This window comes from Trichoplusia ni, chromosome 25 (assembly GCF_003590095.1).
Source record: "Trichoplusia ni isolate ovarian cell line Hi5 chromosome 25, tn1, whole genome shotgun sequence".
NCBI lineage: Eukaryota > Metazoa > Arthropoda > Insecta > Lepidoptera > Noctuidae > Trichoplusia > Trichoplusia ni.
Window position 1 is genome coordinate 3,479,910 of NC_039502.1, and position 20,983 is coordinate 3,500,892.

Here is a 20,983-nt window from a genome sequence, read left to right on the forward strand (position 1 = left end):
CTTAACCAATTAATAGAACTACTCAGAAGAGATTACGTATAATTAAAAACGTTTCATATTTTTTGAGCAATAAATAGATCGTCTTCTGTATAATCTTCCTAACATATAGAAATAAATGTCAAGGTACTAAGGGCGAATCCATTAGACCGACCGACACTAACTATCGTGTGGACATACTCAAGCCACGACACCAGCAATTAAACAGGTAATTAAAAGGTTATCGAACGTAAACGTATATAAAATACAAGATTATACGCTTTGGATTAGATATGTAAGCAATATAAATGTATTTGTATATATTACACGTTCAGCTAAACAAATAAACTGCAAGTTTTACACAATGTGTCAGCAAATTGGGAGTGATTCAGATGTAATTTAGGCAAATGTTGGTTTGAACCACGCACCGCAACACCTACGTACCAGATATCCTTTCGTAAAGATACTTTTTATACAATGATCTAAAAGTTGAAATTCAATTTTAATGTATCTCTAAAAAAAGCTGAAATGTTAGTTTCCACTTCTAGGCTTGATTTGATTTGATTATTTCGGTGTTAAATGACCCATTTATTGAGGAAGTCTATAGGATAACAATAATTAAATATGTTAAAAAACGAGGAGCATTTGCGTGCACTCTAAAACTGTTAATCAGATTATATGTATATAACTTCTTCATAACCGTGCGGACGAAGTCGCGCACAACAGCTAGTGATAAAATATTAATCTGCGTCACATTCATACGCAACATGACTTCAAACAACGTGTTCGGCTACCAACAGTCAATTGTTTTAAAGCCAATAGAAGATTCGTTTTGATTATACAACCGATGTTCCTAAACCATTCCATTTGTCGTGTGTTATTCTTTCTAAAAAAAGAAGTTAAAACCAAAGCAAAATAAACAATTTTGGTGACATTGAACTAAGTCTGCTAAGACTATGTTATTACAATTGCCCTAATATTTAGCCGAATAAACAATTAATATGCTTGACAGCTACTGTTACAGGCGTTTTTTCAATTAGCAAGATATTTACGAATTGAAACAGCCCCGATACTTGCGTGATACTAACTGGGCAGTGATAAGACAGTAATAATGAATTATAGCGTCTACTAGAACCAGTGAGCGATAAAACAAATCTTTATCTGTCTGCTCGCAATGATGGAGAGCGTACGGGCGGCGGCGCACAGTGGGCTGAAAATAACGTTTCATGGACATTCAAATTTTTTTTCCAATTTGACGTGTTTCTTTATTGGAATCTGTTAAAACATGCTTCTTATTGATATGTTTTAAATATAAAGTCATAGATCATAGCGAAAGGCACACTTTTGATTTTTTTTCAAAAACTTTGTATGGGGAAAACCATAAAATAAGCTATATCTCAGCTGTCGCGTGAGTGCGCGTTATTTTCTTTCACATGATTATTGCTCTAATTTTTTGCAAAATTTTGACGTATTGCACCACGCTCGCGAAAGTGCGATTGCTGAGAAAAAAAATATTGAAAAATATATATATTTTCCTTTGAAAAATTCGTAAATTTATTAAAAAAAATACCTATATATCTCTAAAAATTATAACATTAGCGGCCATAAACAACTTCAGTGCTGTTTAGCTCTTCTCAATTTTATAATAATGAACAATATGCGGCTAGATATGTATCAGAGAAATATGTTTTTTACCTAATTTGTTTATGACACACGGTCTTGGATACCAGACCCTTTTAAAACAATGGATTAATATCAGTAAGTACCTATTGTTGCCATATTATTTCGTTGCCATCGGTCAGCTTTATTGGAACTAATGAGGTCATGAACACACTGGAATCATCATTTCCATCTTCCATTTTCTGTTTATACCTGCTTTGGTTCGATGAACCATCAAAACCCCACGAAGCGAGCGAGCGAATATGAAGACTGGCTTCAGTGTGATATTGATTGGCCAAGTTGCATTGCAGAACCAAAGGCATCAGATGTTGTGGCGTCTGAATCTCATATCACTCTCGAATGTCCAGTCCCTTCTACATCTTCGTCAACTGAAGCACAGACAAGTATGAAGCGTTTGCTTCGAAAACCATTTCAAGATTTAGGAATAAAACAAAAGAAAAGAAGGACTGAAAATCAAAGAGACTGTGAGTCCAGTGAGCTTGCATATGCTGCTGTGCGAATGATGAGACAAGAAGGTTTGAACAATATGGCTTCTGTTATTGAGTTTATGATGAAACACCCAGAAGCTGCTGAAAAGTTAAACTCGTTTACCAAAAAAGCATATCCCAAGCATGTTTTTACACCAGAGAAAGCACTTGGTATGTTTTTATCCTTAAAATTGTCCACGTGGCAATATATAACACTAAGGGAAATTCGAGAAGGTGTGTCAGACTTGTATCCTACTTTAAGCTACAGCAAGCTAAATCTCATTGTTATCCTGACAAAAAAATAACAATTACAGTGACGGATACAGCAGCCAAAATTTCCCTTCAAGCTCTTCTAGATTTAACAGTAACAAGAATTTTGAAAAGTTTACCTGTGTGTGTCGAAAAAAATTACCTTATTTTAGTGTCCAAGTGAGGTTTTGATGGTTCATCGAACCAAAGCAGGTATAAACAGAAAATGGAAGATGGAAATGATGATTCCAGTGTGTTCATGACCTCATTAGTTCCATTAAAGCTGACCGATGGCAACGAAATAATATGGCAACAATAGGTACTTACTGATATTAATCCATTGTTTTAAAAGGGTCTGGTATCCAAGACCGTGTGTCATAAACAAATTAGGTAAAAAACATATTTCTCTGATACATATCTAGCCGCATATTGTTCATTATTATAAAATTGAGAAGAGCTAAACAGCACTGAAGTTGTTTATGGCCGCTAATGTTATAATTTTTAGAGATATATAGGTATTTTTTTTTAATAAATTTACGAATTTTTCAAAGGAAAATATATATATTTTTCAATATTTTTTTTCTCAGCAAGCGCACTTTCGCGAGCGTGGTGCAATACGTCAAAATTTTGCAAAAAATTAGAGCAATAATCATGTGAAAGAAAATAACGCGCACTCACGCGACAGCTGAGATATAGCTTATTTTATGGTTTTCCCCATACAAAGTTTTTGAAAAAAAATCAAAAGTGTGCCTTTCGCTATGATCTATGACTTTATATTTAAAACATATCAATAAGAAGCATGTTTTAACAGATTCCAATAAAGAAACACGTCAAATTGGAAAAAAAAATTGAATGTCCATGAAACGTTATTTTCAGCCCACTGTGCGGCGGAGCATTCCGCTTTATTAGGAAGCCCCGTATTAAACCGGCTCGCCCCACGTGCCGCGGCCGTGCTCGTCCAAACGTGCGAACAACGTCAAACAATACAATACACGTATAGCGGCGAAAATATTTTATCTTCGACGTACCAAGCCAACTCGACGCACAAAAGCAGATGTGCCAAATAGCCACGTATAGTAATCTCTGGAATAGAACTCGATTATGTATGATAGCTGAACGAAAATCAAACCATTGTTATACTGTTACATCGATATTTTAATTTCATCGTAATTTTATGGAAGATCAATACATGGTGACAAATAATTACTGAAATTAACTGACTTTTTACACTTGAACTTTCAATGCTATAGGCACTCGATATAATAGATCTAGATGTGAACATTTGAATATTTAATACGCACAGATATAAAAAGACGACGGCTCGCAAATACACATACTGTCACACTAATGTTTATAATATCCAAAATGGCTTAAAATGTTCACATTAGAACGTTCATATTGTGTCAATGAGCAAGTTGTGAAGCTAATTGGAATGAAATGTGACTGCGGTTATCAAAGCTGATACCGAACCTCCTAATTACTGGGGATACGATCACTCTACAGTTATATACAATGACTGCAACGAGGGGTACACATCAGATACTCTTATTAGTCAATACAATACTTAGAAATCAAAAGTTGCGTTGACACTACGGAACTGTACGAATTAGATTACGCGAATTTCGAAATAACGCTAGAATCGTTAAACAATGTCTAATTGGTGAATGTCACTTTCTTACTAAAGTAAAGTAGTAATATTTCATTAGTCCACAGGCAATCAGCTCAGACAATAGAAAACAGATAATACATCTCACTAAAAAACTGTCGCTCTGAACAATGTCTAGAAAGCTATCTGAGAATCATTAATTAACAGTTTGACTTGAACATTGCTACAGTAATGTACCATGATTTTCACTTAGAATTGGTCTACTCTCACTTTTAAAACTTTGATATAAACTAATCTATAAATTCTACTAGCTAAATCTTAATAAATATCTAAGTGTTTGGACACCAAGCTTTCAACATTGCCACTTTAGAAACATAGCATAGTTTTATTTAAAAATTAACAAATATGAAGTGACTAGCTACTTAAGTATTGTTCTACTATTCACTGATACTTCAAGACATACTTATTGATTATTTAAAAAGGTGCAAAGTTTAATACTGACATAATATATGCGATAAGAGTACCGATTTAGCACAGCAGTATACTGTCAAGAAGTAGGCAATAATTTGAATAATATAAAGAGAATAAAAACATTGATTATCTAAATATTTACACAATAGGACCATTTTCAAATTATAAATATGGCACCAAGTAAATAGGTAATGATTTATAAACTAAATAATATAAAAAATAACATGATTTTATGGCTTTTTAAATTGCCAATAGACATTTCACCATAAGACATTGTTTATCTAAGCAAAGTGCTTAGTAAGAAAATATATAATATAAATAAGCGATTTGAATATAAATTCATTATTGAAGTTCGACATTGATTGATCATAAAAAAGATTGAGAATGCATTTACAATATATGTTGACTCAAAATGTTCAATTTAGTGTACAATTTGATATGATTTACAAGTAGTTATTATAAGTTGACCAGTTCCAATTGTTAGAACGAGCATAGTACTAACTCAAAGACAACAATCATATGCATCAGACATAGCTCAAGTCACATCAGTAACATTTTATAATAAATATGAATGTGCACAGAGCGGTTAAGTAACCTTCCCATGATTTCCAACCTAATAACTATTACCACAGACGCTCACAATGTACACAATGTAAAATGCACTACGAATTACTAGATATTTATTTGTACAGCCTGGATTCAAAGTCCTACATCTAATAGCTAACAAACTTTATAATAAACATTGCCAATTAACCATTGCTGAATCACACACTCCACAGAATGGTGGGACCAAAATTAATAGCTGAACCTGATAATAATGGCGTTACTTCTCATTATAAACACGCTTATTGATAACATCAGTCTCAATGACAAGATATCGACGCGCCGCGACGCCGCGCTCAAGGATCTAACACTAGGTACCTTTAAACATATTCCTATTCTTAACAAAAACAATATCTCATATATAAAAATTCTCTCATGTCTTATTTTGTGCTGAATACCAAGTTGTAACGTATAAAACTATAAACATTTAACAGGACAGAAATATTGCTGCAAAATGGAATATGTTTAAGTTAACAATATTTATTGCTTTTGTAAAACTGATGCTAGCAATAAGGCCAGGTCACATAGCACAGTTTGTTGAGAGGCTGACTTCACATGATGTATATTCATGCACATTCTGTATGTTTGACTCCACAGATAAAGTAACTACACTTAACCCTACAAAATAAGGAACTAATACAAATTACACTTAAATTCAAATGAAACCTCACATCAGATCACAAACACAGGTCAAATTGCACATGTGAACACAACTACAATGAATACATATACAATAAATTAATCTCTTCAATATTTGATGTAGTTATAGTTCCTTAGTTAAAAATATCAACTGATACAACAATATTAATAACCTTATAAATTAATAAAACCAATAACGAAATGTCAATTAATTAAAACCTATACACAATTAATGATAACATTCCATCAAGATAAGTAATACATAGTTTTAGGAAATCCATTTCAGTAGTCTACTAAAATTATTAGTGATGGTTGTCGCAATTGCTCTAAGTTGATGGTTAAGTGATGTAAATAGATTAAATCGAAATTGAGAAGTTTGATTGTGAATCTTAAAAAGCAACAAGAAAAATTTGATCAATATTACATATTACAAAATTGTATTTTTGATTTCGTAAAAACAATAAAAAATATTATATAATAATAAAGCTCACCACATCCCAATGCTATCAACAGCAAACTACCATGTACGTAATGAACAATCAGGTAGCAAGACATTGAGTGCTGGGGAACACCACGGTACAGTGTGTCAGTGGTAACACTCGGGATATCACCAGAACAAGGGTCACTGCTGCTCCTCTACCTGCTGTATGTTATGTCAACTTGAAAGGGCACTAAGCAAATGAACGCCACCGAAATATCGGAAATCAGTTCTACTATCATCTTGCCTACACTCCAAATTTGATCCACATTGGGGTGCCAGCCAGGGGCCGCCTCAGCGTCTATAATCACCCAAAGCTGTCGGCAAAGAGTCGCACTCGTCACCGTTCCACGACAATGTCACGGAAGATTCACTAAAAACACCTACTCACGGGAGTGTCCGCTCGCAGGCACCAGCTGTGCGCTCAGAACTCGGCAAACTCCTTCGCACACTTCTCAGTCGATGAGATACGCAATGCCTCCTCCTCGTAGTCGTCGAAGTTGCTGGTGTCGCCCGGGCCCTTGCAGCGCGGGATGAACGGGGCCTCGATCTTCTTCTGGAAGACGGCGATCCAGTCGGTGCTGGCAAACCATTTGTGGCCTTTTATGTCATTCACGCCAGCCTTTAGGTTGCCGTAGCGCTTTGTCAGATCGACCTGCAGTAGATTGCGGAGGAGGTCCTTCAGGTCCGACCCGAAGTGGGAGGGGAACCGAACCTTACCCGAAACGATTTTTTCGTAAATCTGGATGGGTTGATCTGCAAAGAAAGGCGGGTAGCCAGCCGCCATTTCGTATACTAAGACTCCGAGCGCCCACCAGTCGACCGCTTTGTTGTAACCTTTAGAGAGGATGATTTCCGGTGCCAGGTATTCGGGCGTGCCGCACAGCGTCCACGTACGGCCCTTGACACGCTTTGCAAAACCAAAATCTGTTACTTTGAGGTAGCCTTGCGAATCGATTAGAAGGTTTTCAGGCTTCAAATCCCGATAAATGAGGTCCAAATAGTGAAGGTATTCAAACGCTAGCACAATTTGCGCTGCGTAGAACCGCGAGTGCGGCTCCGAGAAGCGGCCGACCTTGCGCAGGTGCGAGAACATCTCACCGCCTGGCACATACTCCAACACCATGTACAGGTTCGAGTTGTCCTTGAAATGGAACTTGAGGCTCACGAGGAAGGGGAAGTTGATAGCTTGTAAAATTCGCTTCTCGTTTAACGTATGTTCAACTTGCTTCAATTTTACGACTTTCTGTTTATCTAATATTTTCATAGCATAATATTCTTTCGTAGGTTTATGTTGGACTATCATGACTCTACCAAAGGAGCCAGTACCTAATGTTTTTATCCGCTCGAAATCGTTCAATCCGGCGGTGTTGGTAGGATTCTTCTTCCATTTCTCTTCGAAGTCCTCTTTAGCCTGGTCAAGGAACTCCTTGACGCTTTCGGCGGCGTCCACCTTCTTATTGGCGGTGGCAGCATTGTTGCCCATGGCGCACACCACAAACTGGTTCTACACCCTCGACTCGCCGTTATTAGAGGCCGCCTTGCTGCACTAATCGATGCCTGCTGTGCGACCGCGTAAGAAACAGGGCAGGTCAACACAACCCGATTTTAAACACGTACATTCTCAATTTTAGAAGCACGATCACACGTCACGAAATACACTCAGTGGAGGTACACATTGACACGATTCCTATAAGTACGAAAATCACAAAAAATACTTTGTCACATTCACAAGAATAAAATGGCTTCCACAACCGGACTCGATCGACAGAGCGAGATCGAGCGAACGATTCGCTCACGGGTGGCGGTCAATTAAAAAATGTTGCCAGCTCACGGTGTATAATCTTCTAAAACACGTCAAAACCTACTACCAGACGCCAAAATTCCTACTATAAATTGTCATATTTTGTTTCATTTAGAGACAAATTTATTTTAGGTTCGTTGAGTTAGAACTAAAACAAAAGTTAGTTTGACACATTCAAAATTAATTTCGATTTTTCCAATGCAACCAGAAAGATCATCAAATCTATTAATTGACTTGAAATTTAATGAAATGAGAAAAAACACCTTACGAAAACGGGTCGTCACATACATTACCTACTTATAGTGCTTATAACAGTACCTAAGGCCTTAGCTATATCATTTCTGGTTCTGAATGAATCGACGAAGTTCTTGGTAATGAAAAGCAATAGGTTACCTATATCTTTTCAAAAGATAAAACTTCAAGATAAACAACGTTCTGCAAAATAAAATAAAAACATGACTAAACTTCTTGATTTTTATTATTTACAAAAGTTGCAAAACTGATTGTTCCATCGAGATGATATTATTTTCGGTGTATAACCTGATTCACAGGAACATGTTTGCACCGGTTAATGATGTTTCTAAAAATAATATTTAATCAAGAAATAATGAGTGCATTATGTTATGAAAATAAACGGAAAACAAAGACGGCGCTCTCAGCTGAACTAGACAACTGTCTAAAATTAACATTCATTAGTATAGCTTGTTACAAATACTATTTACATTAATTTGTTTATGAACTAATACGACATATTTAATCAAAATATTTTGGATTTATCCAAATTATACTAACCATTTGATTATCTACCAGGTGGTATTATAAATTTATAAAACATTACACTGCCAAAGCATGTTTTTGGAGACTTACTAATGAAAAACAAATTGGGAATAAAACAGTTACGTCAATAAAGACTTATTTTAGTGCTAAAACTCATAAATTCCAAATTCTGAAAGATGTGGTAAAGATACTAAGCAAAAAGTTATCAAAATACATACATACTAACGAGTTACTAAAATTAAATATTTATTTAAGTATTTTAGGAAATTAAAAATAATGAGAAGCTAGTCCCTTATAAAACGTACGTAAGTATTTTCCTTTTCGATAAAATGATTAAATTGCGAGAAATACATGATTTCTACTAATTGGTCGGAACTTAATTTTATAGGGCAACACTATCTTAGTTCAGCCATTTCACACCAGGGTGGCAGCACGCTCTTCGCGAGCGCTATATCTATGTGGGCAGGCAGCTATATCTAGAGAAAGAATTAGAATTTCAATTTGAGATCGTGCTGCCACATCCAATGTCTACCACAGCGGCGTGTTGCATAACTAAATTTGAATCGATATTTTTTCTCTTTGAATATTTTGTGGTTCACAATATAAAATACGATTATACTTTACGTTATGTGTATAATATAATTATGATTGGATTCACATGAAGCAGTTTGTTGAAATACTAATACAAGTTTGCCTACGTAAAGGTTTTAAAATGGTATGATAGAAGTTATAATTGAGTTTATCAGTTGTCTGGTTACCATAACACAAGCTCTGCTAACTGCTTAGCTTGGGATCAGATAACCGTGTGTGAGCTGTTCCAGGATATATTATATTATATTTACTTTGAATTTGTTTTTATGTTATACCTGAGGACGAGTGTCAAATCGGACGAATTTGCATGTATGTAAATTACTCATGAGGTCATTTTAGACGCTGCTTTAATTATGGAACCAAATGTATTTTCTTCATCGGTATAAATTAATAATTAGTAGATTAGTTACGTATCGAATGCTCAAGAAAGGCTAGATTCTTATATAGCTGGTTTGGTATAAAGAACAACTTACTTTACGTCAAAAAATAAGTAAGGTCAAAGTATAAAATAACACGATAATCGACCTTATTTCATTAACATAAGATCGATGTCAATGTCATGGTGATCATCAGATGCTCCTACTTCAACAATATTTTAAGAATATTATTTTTAGCGAGTGGTTAAAATGTTAATAAAAACATACACACCTATCGGCATAGACTACGTTTTAGGTTGCTGCAATTTATTAAGACAACATATATTATGTAATTATAACAGCTAAAATCCAAAATGGCGATGCTGCTTCCAAAATAAGTTGTTTACGAATGACTAAATTTTATACTCCATGATCATGCATTTATTCGATGCTGAAGCTCAGCAAAACGATACATTATTTATTACGTAAAAAAAAACTGAAGCATGGCTTCAACGCGGAAGACAGTCGATCTATTGTCAACAATTCCGTAGTCATTACTTCGGCCGTATATTTACATAACATTAATCTTTTATATTATACAAAACATACGTATATTATTTTCCTTGAAATCCGCGCAAAAATCAGCTCAACTCAAGCTCAGTTGCAAAATTAATTTTATTATTATTACGAATTACGAACGCGAGAGCAGACAGCCTTGAAGCGGCGTAGCAACCGGAATATACACAATATCATTATAATGAATACACTTTGCAGCGCATTAAAATATGAATAAAGAACTAGAAAAATAACAAAGTCTGTGAATAACTTTTATCACGGCAGCGGTAGTGATGACGAGAGTGAGTCACTGGATTCATCTTTGACTTTCTGTCTATATTCCTCTGTTCATTTTAGAATGTATATTTAGATACTGTATGAAAGATGTCTGTGTTTCAAGCTTCTAGTAAGGTTCCTAATGCATAAATTGTACTATTTTATTATTTTATCTCTATATATTTTCTGTAACGCTTTCGGATACCCATGCGAAGATGTAGGCCAGAAAGTCAATCAATGTGATTAAACTTTTGCAATATGAGTTGTCCTATTTAGATTTGACTGACATAGGCCAATAGTCAAATCACTAGAGAAGGCATCATTTTGTAATTTAGACTATAAAAATAAAAAAGCGCCTGACTCTTATGGATGTTACGCTCAGCCAGCTCTCGTAACGCCTGCGTTTTTTATGACAGTACAAAACATCCACTTGAAGCGAGGCGTCTGCGTCGGCGCTTACGATAGTTCCTTTATTTAAATTATAAGTTTGACTTCCCTTTTTTGTATCTGCTAGTTAAGTGTTTAAAAGCGGCACAGATAACAAATACAAGTACCTAGTAGGTACCCACATACTGAAAAATCTACCGTTTTGAAGTTGTATAGCCGTCGTTGGCCATGTAGAAGCAATAATACAACAAATTTAAAATTTAGGCGGTAGGCGTGAACCTATACAAAGAGCTGATGCATTTTATGCCGTTTGACTTTTTTGTTCATTTCTACGAGCGTTAACAGAGAACGAATCGCTCAAATGACTTTTCGTTTCGTTACCTCACGTGACTGTGTGACATGTATAGGATTGAGAGATTGTGTCTGCGACTCTGCGTTAATGTTTTTATCCATTTCACTTCTCTATGTATATGGCTATCTAGTTCTAAAGGCTTTATTTAAATGTTGATGGTGATCATCAGCTTTACCTTAGACGCGACGCGACGCCGGCCGCTGGTCATCTTCCACGTGAATCGATTAGATCATTAGGACACGCGCGGCTCCGGGCACCGGTCGACCTCTTGTTCAATGACTCTAAGGCAAACCAACAACTTTTCGTATAGAAAAAACGTTATAGTTGTAGACACAATAATAGTATGATTTTATCAGTCTACATGCACTTAGAGTTTAATATGTTCCTAAATAATTTATTCAGACCTAAATCTTCATTACCATGCCTCAGAGAACTCATTAAAGGTTTCAAGTTTCGTAGTAAAATGTCGTAAACGAGTGAAGCGGCTCCCACGCTATTGTGTCACGTACCTATGTGACAAGAGTGACAACATTCAAAGGCGAATCTTGCAAATTCAGCTTCAATTTTATAGTCACTGTGTCAGTGTCACAGCTATTATTTCAATCCGCACACAACTAAAGATAGACTAGACAAGGTAGCGGCCCTTTAGAAACGTGTGACATTTCTTCGCCAAGTAAAAAATAACCGTATTGTCGAGCTCCTAAGGTTGATATTGTTTCTATGTTTGCGGGTGAATAGCTAGAATCATTGAAATGGTAAACGCGATAAGGTATGTTAGTTGAGCATGTCGTGAGGCAACGTATAGTGATGCCTACATAATCGTAAAGTAATTAACTAACCAGATGTATAATCAGAAACACGAAAGAGTGACAAATTCTTTGAATTTCCTAGCCTACTTGAATATAATGTTTATTCATGAGTATTATCTACCTAGTTACAGACTTAATTTGTATTGAACTGTTATCAAATAAAAGCAAATTGAATATTCGTTTTTATAGCCCGATTATATACGGTTTCGTTTACGTGTTTCTTAAAGGGTATGATGATGCGCCTGACTAAATAAATATGATTAAAACGCACATCGCCACCTTGCGGAGCTTTAGAGTATTTTTGTACGCACCTATGCATAGCTATCTGACTAACGAAACAGATGGGTTTTTCGGTGCATAAATTTAAAAATAAACCTGGATAGATACTCTAAAAATAGGTCAGTGAGTACCGGAAAACATCCAAGTATAAATCATTAATGCACTTTTTGGCGGGCATCGACTTTTTTTAGTTTGGCTTCTACGTTCCAAATAAAATTCAATGGCATCATTTTTTTTTCATTTTCGCTCAGGGTCACAAAATTCGTAGAACATTCGAGGGTAAAGGCACGCTACGATTGGAGGGTTGGGCGTCGCGTCTAGTGGCGTCATATAGCGCGCCCCTGATTGGTTGGCTGAAGGGAGTATTCGAACCGAACCATTATTAAACACGCAGTGTTCTAGTTTTGAATTGAATTTTATATCAGCGCACTCTATCGGCGATGATGTGACACTAAGTGGTTTTTGCTAGGTACAAGTTCAAGACTTTCCATAATGATAATACTTATATAGGCTAATACATGTTACATTTCACATTTTATGTCACTGTGGTAGCTCGATTTTTATGATATTTTTACTCATACAAATACGGCCTATAATCGCATGTGACAATGTTTGCGCAGATGTCTTGACAATGATTGATCATTTCTTCATTTCATCGCACTTCCTCGTTTGACGTGAAAGTACAATAAAAAGTAAACGCACTTATTGAATAACTAGTAGTTGTAGGTAATGTAAGGTATAAGGAAACGCGTTAGCAACTGAATGTAACTGTACTGTGACGTCATAATGTTATGTGTTATGTTAGCGGCTTATTAGCACTAGCCCTAGGTGCCTAGCGCGTGACCAGTGAGCAAGATGACAAATACAAGTGTTCGGGATTCAACAACAACAGTAAACACTGCCAAGTTCACGATTTTCATTTGTTAAAATGGAGACGTCAAGTCAATAAAGTACAATCACCCACAAAACAGTAAAACTCAATCTTATCGCTCGCGAGTAATGGCGATCTCAACGTTATTATGTAGCTGACATTATAGGCGTGGCTGTCTTATAAACCTTGAGTCGTGTTAGTTAGCATCCTATAATATCTGCAACATACAATTAGTCCCTTTATTTTGTTTCAAAATGGTGTCTAAATGGTGTGGAGGAACCGGGGAAGTTAATAGAAAAAAAAGTGTATTTACTACCCCAGACTGCTCACTACTCACTACCCAGGTAGAAACAAAGACAACAAATAACCGTGTCGAATGTTATTTGAGATTAAACGTTGCAAACCTACAAACTACCTAACCTATTGTTATTAGTGTCAAGGAACATTACCGTTTTATATTACGCTTATCCTGTAAAAACATATTTTGTATCAATTTACCTAACTAGCTGCACGAAAACAAACGATAATTTTATATTATCAACATTGAACATCAATCTTGCCAACATAGTGTCAAAACCTAACATTTTAATTAATAATTATTATGTTTCTACTCATTTCTAAAGCAATTTTTCTACTGATACAAAATAACAAAATCCGATTAAAGTTAGATCGATTGGCCTGTTGGTCTGGTGGTTAGTGACCCTGACTGCTATACCGGAGGTCGTGGGTTAGATTCCCACCTAAGACAAATGTTTGTGTGATGAGAACGACCATTTATTCTATGTCGGAGTCTAATTTATCTATATTATGTATGCATTTAGAAATATATTAGTATGTTTATCAGTTGTCTAGTACTCATAATACAAGTTTTGCTTAGTTTGAGACTAGATGGCGTTGTCAGTTGTGTGAGAGTTGTGGAATAAGCGTACAATGTAAATAAGTGGATGAGGGGAGGTAAGCTTTAATCGAGTTTTATTCCATTTGGACCCGATTGAGCTACTCAGAGCTACCTATCCATATACATATTAATATAATAATAATACAGATACCTATTCAGTTATTATTCGTGGTACTTGCATTCATCTTGAACAAGTTATAACGTGGGGTGCGTAGGTAGGTAGGTACTCCCCAGTCCCCTAAGCGCACCTGGCTTTTGAAGGGCAATATACCATTAAAATGTACAAGACAATTTTAATACGTATCTATCTACCTAGACGTGTAGAATTGTTATATTCTACACGTCTAGGTCAACAGTCTTATTTAAAAATCTCGGTATAATGATAATCCATAGAATAATATCGCACAACGAAAAATCATTTTTGATGCTGACTGTACTAGCCTGTCTCACCTGTCTGGAAGCACATGGTGCATGCACATTTGACCATACGTTCCGCTTTGCGCGCGACAGTCCTGCTGTCAATGTCTCAAAATGTCTCACTTTTGTAATGAAACAAACTACATTGTAAGTAATTGAATAATTTCAGTAATTTTAACATTTTTGATATTATATAAATTGCTATGATTATTTCCTGTATCCATCTTTTTCAAAATCGTAATAAGTTCCTCAGGCACCACGAGTTGTTGAAAAAAATATGTGTATGCTATTTATCTTTTTACATTAATTATAGTAAGTTAGCTACCTACATTATTATCACAACAAAATGTGTGATAATATTTACCTACATTATTTGTGTAGGTATTTATACTATTTATAATAAAAATATATGATAACCTTGCGTTCATATATTCGGAACCCAGACTCAGGTCACAACGATACATTTCGTATTTTGTAGAATACCAACCTACAAAGACAGGTAAAATGAATATTTTTTCGGAGTCCAATTTATCCCAAAGCATCTACGATTAGCTTTGAACTGTGAGCAGTTGACCCAAGGTTGAAAGTTCTAAAATACATAAATTCAAAACCCAAACGCAAATGAAAAAATTTAAAGTAAGCTTTACGCCACCGAAGTAAGATTTAAAATTGTTTAAAACACCCAAAATGATTACATTGGCGGCAAAATGTTAAAATTCTGTTTTAGAGCATTATACTTTTAATTTATTCAGAATTGTGAAAAACATTAGGTGTTATCGGTCGAACTAGTGCTTGTAATGTTAAATGTTTTAGGTAAAATGGATACTTTCCATTATCTATTGATTACATATTATGTCTAATTAAAAATTAAACACAAATTCAAAAGTATTCTAGGTCCGTACATCTGCTTTGGCAAGCAGACTGAAAGAGTACATTTGGTTTGATAGCCACCACGCTAATCATGGTTCTTTCGCTCTTCGATATTATTCATCGGGATAACAACAACGGCAGGAAAAAGAAAATGTGCTCATGGAATACATCATACAGTCTGCTGATAGATGGACCGACAGCGGAGGGTGACGTTAGGTAAGAGGGTCCCGTTAGCATTCTCACCCTTCGGATACGGAGCCCTAAAAAGTAGGGATGGCGGACATCCTGCTCGTGTATTTCGCTTTTGGCACTATGCTACGCATCCTTGTTGTAGGTACCTAGGTATGTCTAACGAATACGATTTTTGTAAAAGCAACTTGGAAACATACGGCTATCTGTATGAAAGAACAAAGTACCTAATTACTCATTTTATTTGAAGTGGTTAGTACCTATGTAAGTATAGGTATCATGTGGGCACGTGGATACATCGAATCACGAACTGTTCTGCTTGACGAATTCATATTCTGACGAAATCACCAACTAGTGCCAAGATTTCTTTTAAAAGCCATCGACCTGTCAAGGGACCATGTCGTATTTTACGCCGTGCCAAATTTAATCTTGAGCTTATGTCGACGGAATAAAGCTTAAAACTGTATAGCGGAATGTTTACCGATTCTGCAATAAGGTTGGCTTTAGGAGTCATTCGGACAAGAGTCGGACTTACGCTTTTCTGGCACAAGCGAACGCACTGTGGTTGGCGGGAAATAAACGCGTTCTTATTGCAACGTGGTGTCAGCGTCACGCTATGAAAACGTAAAGTTTTTAAATAAAAAATGCGAATAAATTAAACATCTAAAGAAAACTGTATAGATATCCTAGGTATTATATATTTACCTTAAGAAATTATGTACTTAAAACAGGTAGGCGTAACGAGACAATCGGGCAATGAACTCGTGAAAACCACACGCTCAAATTGAATTTCACGGACACTTAATTTACAGTGGCACCCACCTGAACACTCATCTAATTTAACAAAACGTATTACTTATTTCCTCGATAGAGGAACATAAAATTAAATAGGTTAAATAGGTTGGTAGAATGGAAATAGGTAGGTGATTTGTACTGGTTACATGAATGAATAATATTAAATGTAGGTAGGTACTTTTTACAACTACATACATTATAACCAACATATAGCTAAAAAACGTATATAAGTACGTTACGTTACGCACGACTACTAATAACACTTACTCAATGAACTGTCTTCTTTGACAAGTGTAAGTACAGTCAGTGCCATTCTAATTTATATTTTCTAGACCTAAATTTTAATTACATCAACCTGCTCATTAAATAGTTACGCATGTTAACATCTTATGTGTAACGGCTAAGCTATCTCTATGTCCGTCTACCTAATTAGATATCAACAGTGACTTAAGCATTAAAGAGTTACTTTCAGTACATGCCAACGTTGTGTGGAAAATACCTATAGTACACTTTCTTAGTTTTCCTAGGAATAAAACCCTATGTTTCTAGTACAGTACCTAACAGAGTTCATCGAATGCGTAGGTATAATGAAAATTTTAATTTAAGAATTTAACAGCAATTATAGTTCTCGATTTGTACAATCAATATTATATTGAAATTATTTAATTGTTCTTCACATTTATATTTCAGAAGAACACTTTTAATTTATCTTGTTTTAATATTTTAACGATTGTATTTTTCAAACGGGGCAGAGAGAGAAGGATATAACACTGCTAGTATGTGGTGCTAAAGCTTGATTCAAGGTTGTTTGCAGACGCCCGGAGGGATTATGCCTATCTCTTTTCATCTTGCGTGAAACGCATTAGGTGGTTCTGTTGTTTCACCATCTTGAAGTAAGGCACGCTACATTCACAACGAGTGCGCGTCCCCGCGCGAGGCGGTGCGCATTATATTTTTTCCTTCTTCCTCCTTCATTTGGTCGTCGGTGTTTGTGCGGTGAACATTGTAGTACGTTGTGCGTAACACGTGCTTCTAATTATTTCTTTATAATTTAAAAAGTATATTCCAATCCAAAAAACATAATGGCAGACGCAGCCATCGAAAAGAAGTAAGTCTTTTTTGTTGCATTAATTCAGAATTACAAAGTTTTGTGAATTATAATTTTTGGCGGCTTCGAAAACGTGATCAAAATGGCTTCCTATTTATGTGTGAAATTCGTGTTTTACGTGAAATGACAGTGTTGCGATGTGTGTTCTACGTTTATGTCGGTTTGATTCGTATACCTGTTGGTTACCGTTTGTTGTTTTGAAAAGTACCGATAGTTTTGTGATGCTTAGTTTGTAAACGCCGCCAAAGATAACACGCGGGAAAATTAAATTGTCACTTATGATCCAAATTGAAGTACTTCTTTACGTTAATTTGTTTACTTGTTGGCGTATTAATTAAATAAATGAGTGCGGTTTTGTTTAGTACTGATATATTTACCACTTATGGCGTATTATAATAAGTTAAGAAGTTACAAGCACGCCGGGCGGCGGGCGCGGGGTCGCTTGTTTTATCCAAGATGGCGCTGCTTGCGCGGCGTGCCGGCGCGTAGCGTCGCCGGGCGCGCGCTCGTTTGAATTCGCCGAGACCTCGAGTTTTGCAACTCAGGTTGGTGGTCGGTTACGTTATCGCGGACGACGCATGTTGTCATTAGTTATTTTTAACACTTAACGACTCGTTGATGTGTGACCCACTGGAGCGAGTAACGCATTCATTCAGCTAAGGTGATCACGGTTACGTTCAGTTTCCTCTGTTGCAACTTTCCCACATGCATGCAGCCTTGCGCAACAGCCACTTGTTTTTGTTCCGGCAGACTTTTCCTTTTATGCCGCCCCACTTAACCGCTGAGCATTGGCCGCGTGTGGAACTGTTGCATTGTTATGTGCCGTTACTGACTTGAGTACTTCACAATTCACATTAGCCACGGTGCGTAGGTATTTAGATTGAAGATTTTACGACATTCAGCGCTGCGCGCCGTTAATACAACACGCTATTATTTATTAGTTAATGTAAACTGTTGAACGTTTCTTAGCTTATCGCACTCAACGCAAGTTTTTGTTCATATTTAGTAAGAAGATAAAACAAATCGAATGTGTTAAAATATTTAAGAAGTTAGTAACACCAACATAATGTTTGCCGGTCGTAATTAGAATCTATTCGTGCCATGTTGCAATATGGTATCTATATTTAATGTACACCTCAGGGGACTGAAAGGGGTTACGGTATAAGGTTACGCTACCGGTATAAAATAAGTGTACCTTAAAAAAATAAAAGTAAGGGTATACCGCTATTTAACCTTTATGCGATATCGGTACCGAAAAATATAGCGTTGACAGTTGCGGGACGTGGGCGAGGGGTGCGAGGCACCGAAAAGGGTGGTCAAGGCCAAGGCACGACCGTGCGCGCCGGCAACAATCCTGTTTTCTTCGTCTTTCCATCTCTTTCATACCTTTATTTAGTAACGGCTAAGTACTGCTAGCGAAATATACCTTTTTATATTGGTACCCAAAAAATTAAGGTACCGAAATAAAATTAGGTATCCAAATATAGCGGTAACAATTTTTTTACGATATGACGTCATACCGTTATTTAAACATACCGTAATTTTCGGGTTATTCAGTCCCTGGTACACCTTATGTTTTCAGTGACGCCGCGCCCGAGGAGGTCACCTCAACAGAGGTGAAAGAATCTCCAGTTAAGAAATCTCCCGCCAAAAAAATTGCGGAAGTTGCCGAGAGCAACGGGAAGGAAGAGAACGGCAGCGAAGCAGCGTCGGAAGATGCGCCAGCTGAAAATGGCGACGCCGAGGAAAGCAATGATGCCACCGAAAATGGTGAAAATGGTGCAAATGGTACCACAGGTAAATCAAATTTACCCAGCTTTACGATTTCTCACACTTGTTTCGTTACTTCCCATTTCTTTTATTGACGTGTAATTTTGTCATTTTCAATCCGAGTGCATTAATTATGTGTCAAACTGTTTATTTACAGAAAAGAAAGAAGCCGGCGTGAAGAGGAAATCCGTCCCAGCGGATAACGGAGAGACAGAGAAGACCACACCAGAAAAGAAGGCGAAAGTTGTGGAAGAAGCGACACCCGCGGAAGAAGAGGCGGCAGCCTAAAGCGTCGGCACCACATTACCTCGCTTGGTTTACTGCAATGCAACCATGTTCATTAGAGCTCAACTTGCCCAGATAAATACCCAACTCATGTAATGAACAAACTACTTGGACTTCCTAACATTATAAATTTTACAGTATATAGGTAGATAATAATACAATAGATTCTAAACACATCGCCATGGTGTGCTCTTGCTTGCAAACCTTTTGGTATCCACACACTTAGGGTGTCTTTGTAGTTCCCATTCAAAGTATATTTTTATGCCGCATGTACAATTAAAAGTTGAGCTCTTTTGTGACCGCACTTATGCTTAGGTTTATAATACATTGTGTATTAAATCTTACCTGTGAAGTACCTGTAAATTGTAAATTTAATGTTACTGTCAGTTGTGACTGAAGTGTGCATCGCAGTGAACTGATCATAATTGTACGAGTTGGTTTAGGTGTTGTATGCTGTTTTCGAGTATTGGTGTCTCATTTCAACAGACTAGTAGCGGTGGATTATTGAATTGATGATATTAGCTTATATCGGGTTACATATTTCGCCAGTAAAATACTGCCAAAGTAATTCACCAAGTGTGAAATCAATTCACAATCCGTTCTGTGAACGACGCGTATTGTAAAACAGCTTCCGAAAAACATGGATTTTAGATAAAACATAAGAATTTAATTAAAGGTTTAGATAATTATTTCAGTTTAAATTTAAGTTAGCAGTTAATAACGCACATTTTATATATCATAGGCATTATTACTTAACCATTTGAACATTCCTTTGACATTTTGGTTACGGTTTGCAGTGTGAACGAGTTACTTCCTTTCCACTGAGATTGGGAGTTAAACCTACATACTGTTGACTTACATGTATGTTATAACTGTTCTTTACTCAGTGTGCGGAGGATTCTCGTTATTTAAAATATTGTTCACATTGTAACACTAATTTTAAGACTTGAAATTTAATTAAAAGTTCAAAGTTGACAAATAAGGTGATAGTTCATATTGACATAACTAACTTTTGCGTGCTATTTTTGTGTTTGTATTCTATGGACAACTTTATTTTTCTTATATCCTGTTTTTCTAATTTATTTTCTTATATTGTGATAGTAACAGACCTCGAATGTAAGATAATCCTTGTGAAAACGAATCTTCATTTTTATTGTCAAGTAAGTCACTGTGTTCTTGCTATGATTAAATTATACTAAAGTTGTGACTAACGTTTACAGATTGAAAGTTTTGATGCAAAGTACATTTAGTATTAGATTTAAAGTAGTCTGTACAGTTACAATTTACTTCTCTCAACTGTGGAGTTAGTGTTTGTAAAACATTTCTGGCAATAAAATAGTCCAATCAAAGATGGTTTTTGAATTGTTCGCATATTTGTTATACCCCAACAAGATAGCTCATATTAGACATAAATTACCCTTAGTA

At 36.1% G+C, this 20,983-nt stretch overlaps 2 protein-coding genes across 2 annotated transcripts; one reads left to right on the forward strand and one right to left on the reverse strand.

Annotated features, from left to right (window-relative positions):
- Positions 1-3,509: 3,509 nt before the first annotated feature.
- Positions 3,510-7,983, reverse strand: LOC113505229 (cAMP-dependent protein kinase catalytic subunit). Its single transcript, XM_026887845.1, has one exon. It carries the CDS (start codon positions 7,653-7,655, stop codon positions 6,594-6,596), a length of 1,062 nt encoding a protein of 353 aa, XP_026743646.1. The 5' UTR covers positions 7,656-7,983; the 3' UTR covers positions 3,510-6,593.
- A 9,373-nt stretch (positions 7,984-17,356) lies between these two features.
- On the forward strand, positions 17,357-20,907 carry LOC113505230 (nucleolin-like). Its single transcript, XM_026887847.1, has 3 exons — positions 17,357-17,503; positions 19,086-19,300; positions 19,431-20,907. The coding sequence occupies exons 1-3, from the start codon at positions 17,478-17,480 to the stop codon at positions 19,559-19,561; spliced, it is 372 nt and encodes a 123-aa protein (XP_026743648.1). The 5' UTR covers positions 17,357-17,477; the 3' UTR covers positions 19,562-20,907.
- The last annotated feature ends 76 nt before the right edge of the window (positions 20,908-20,983 follow it).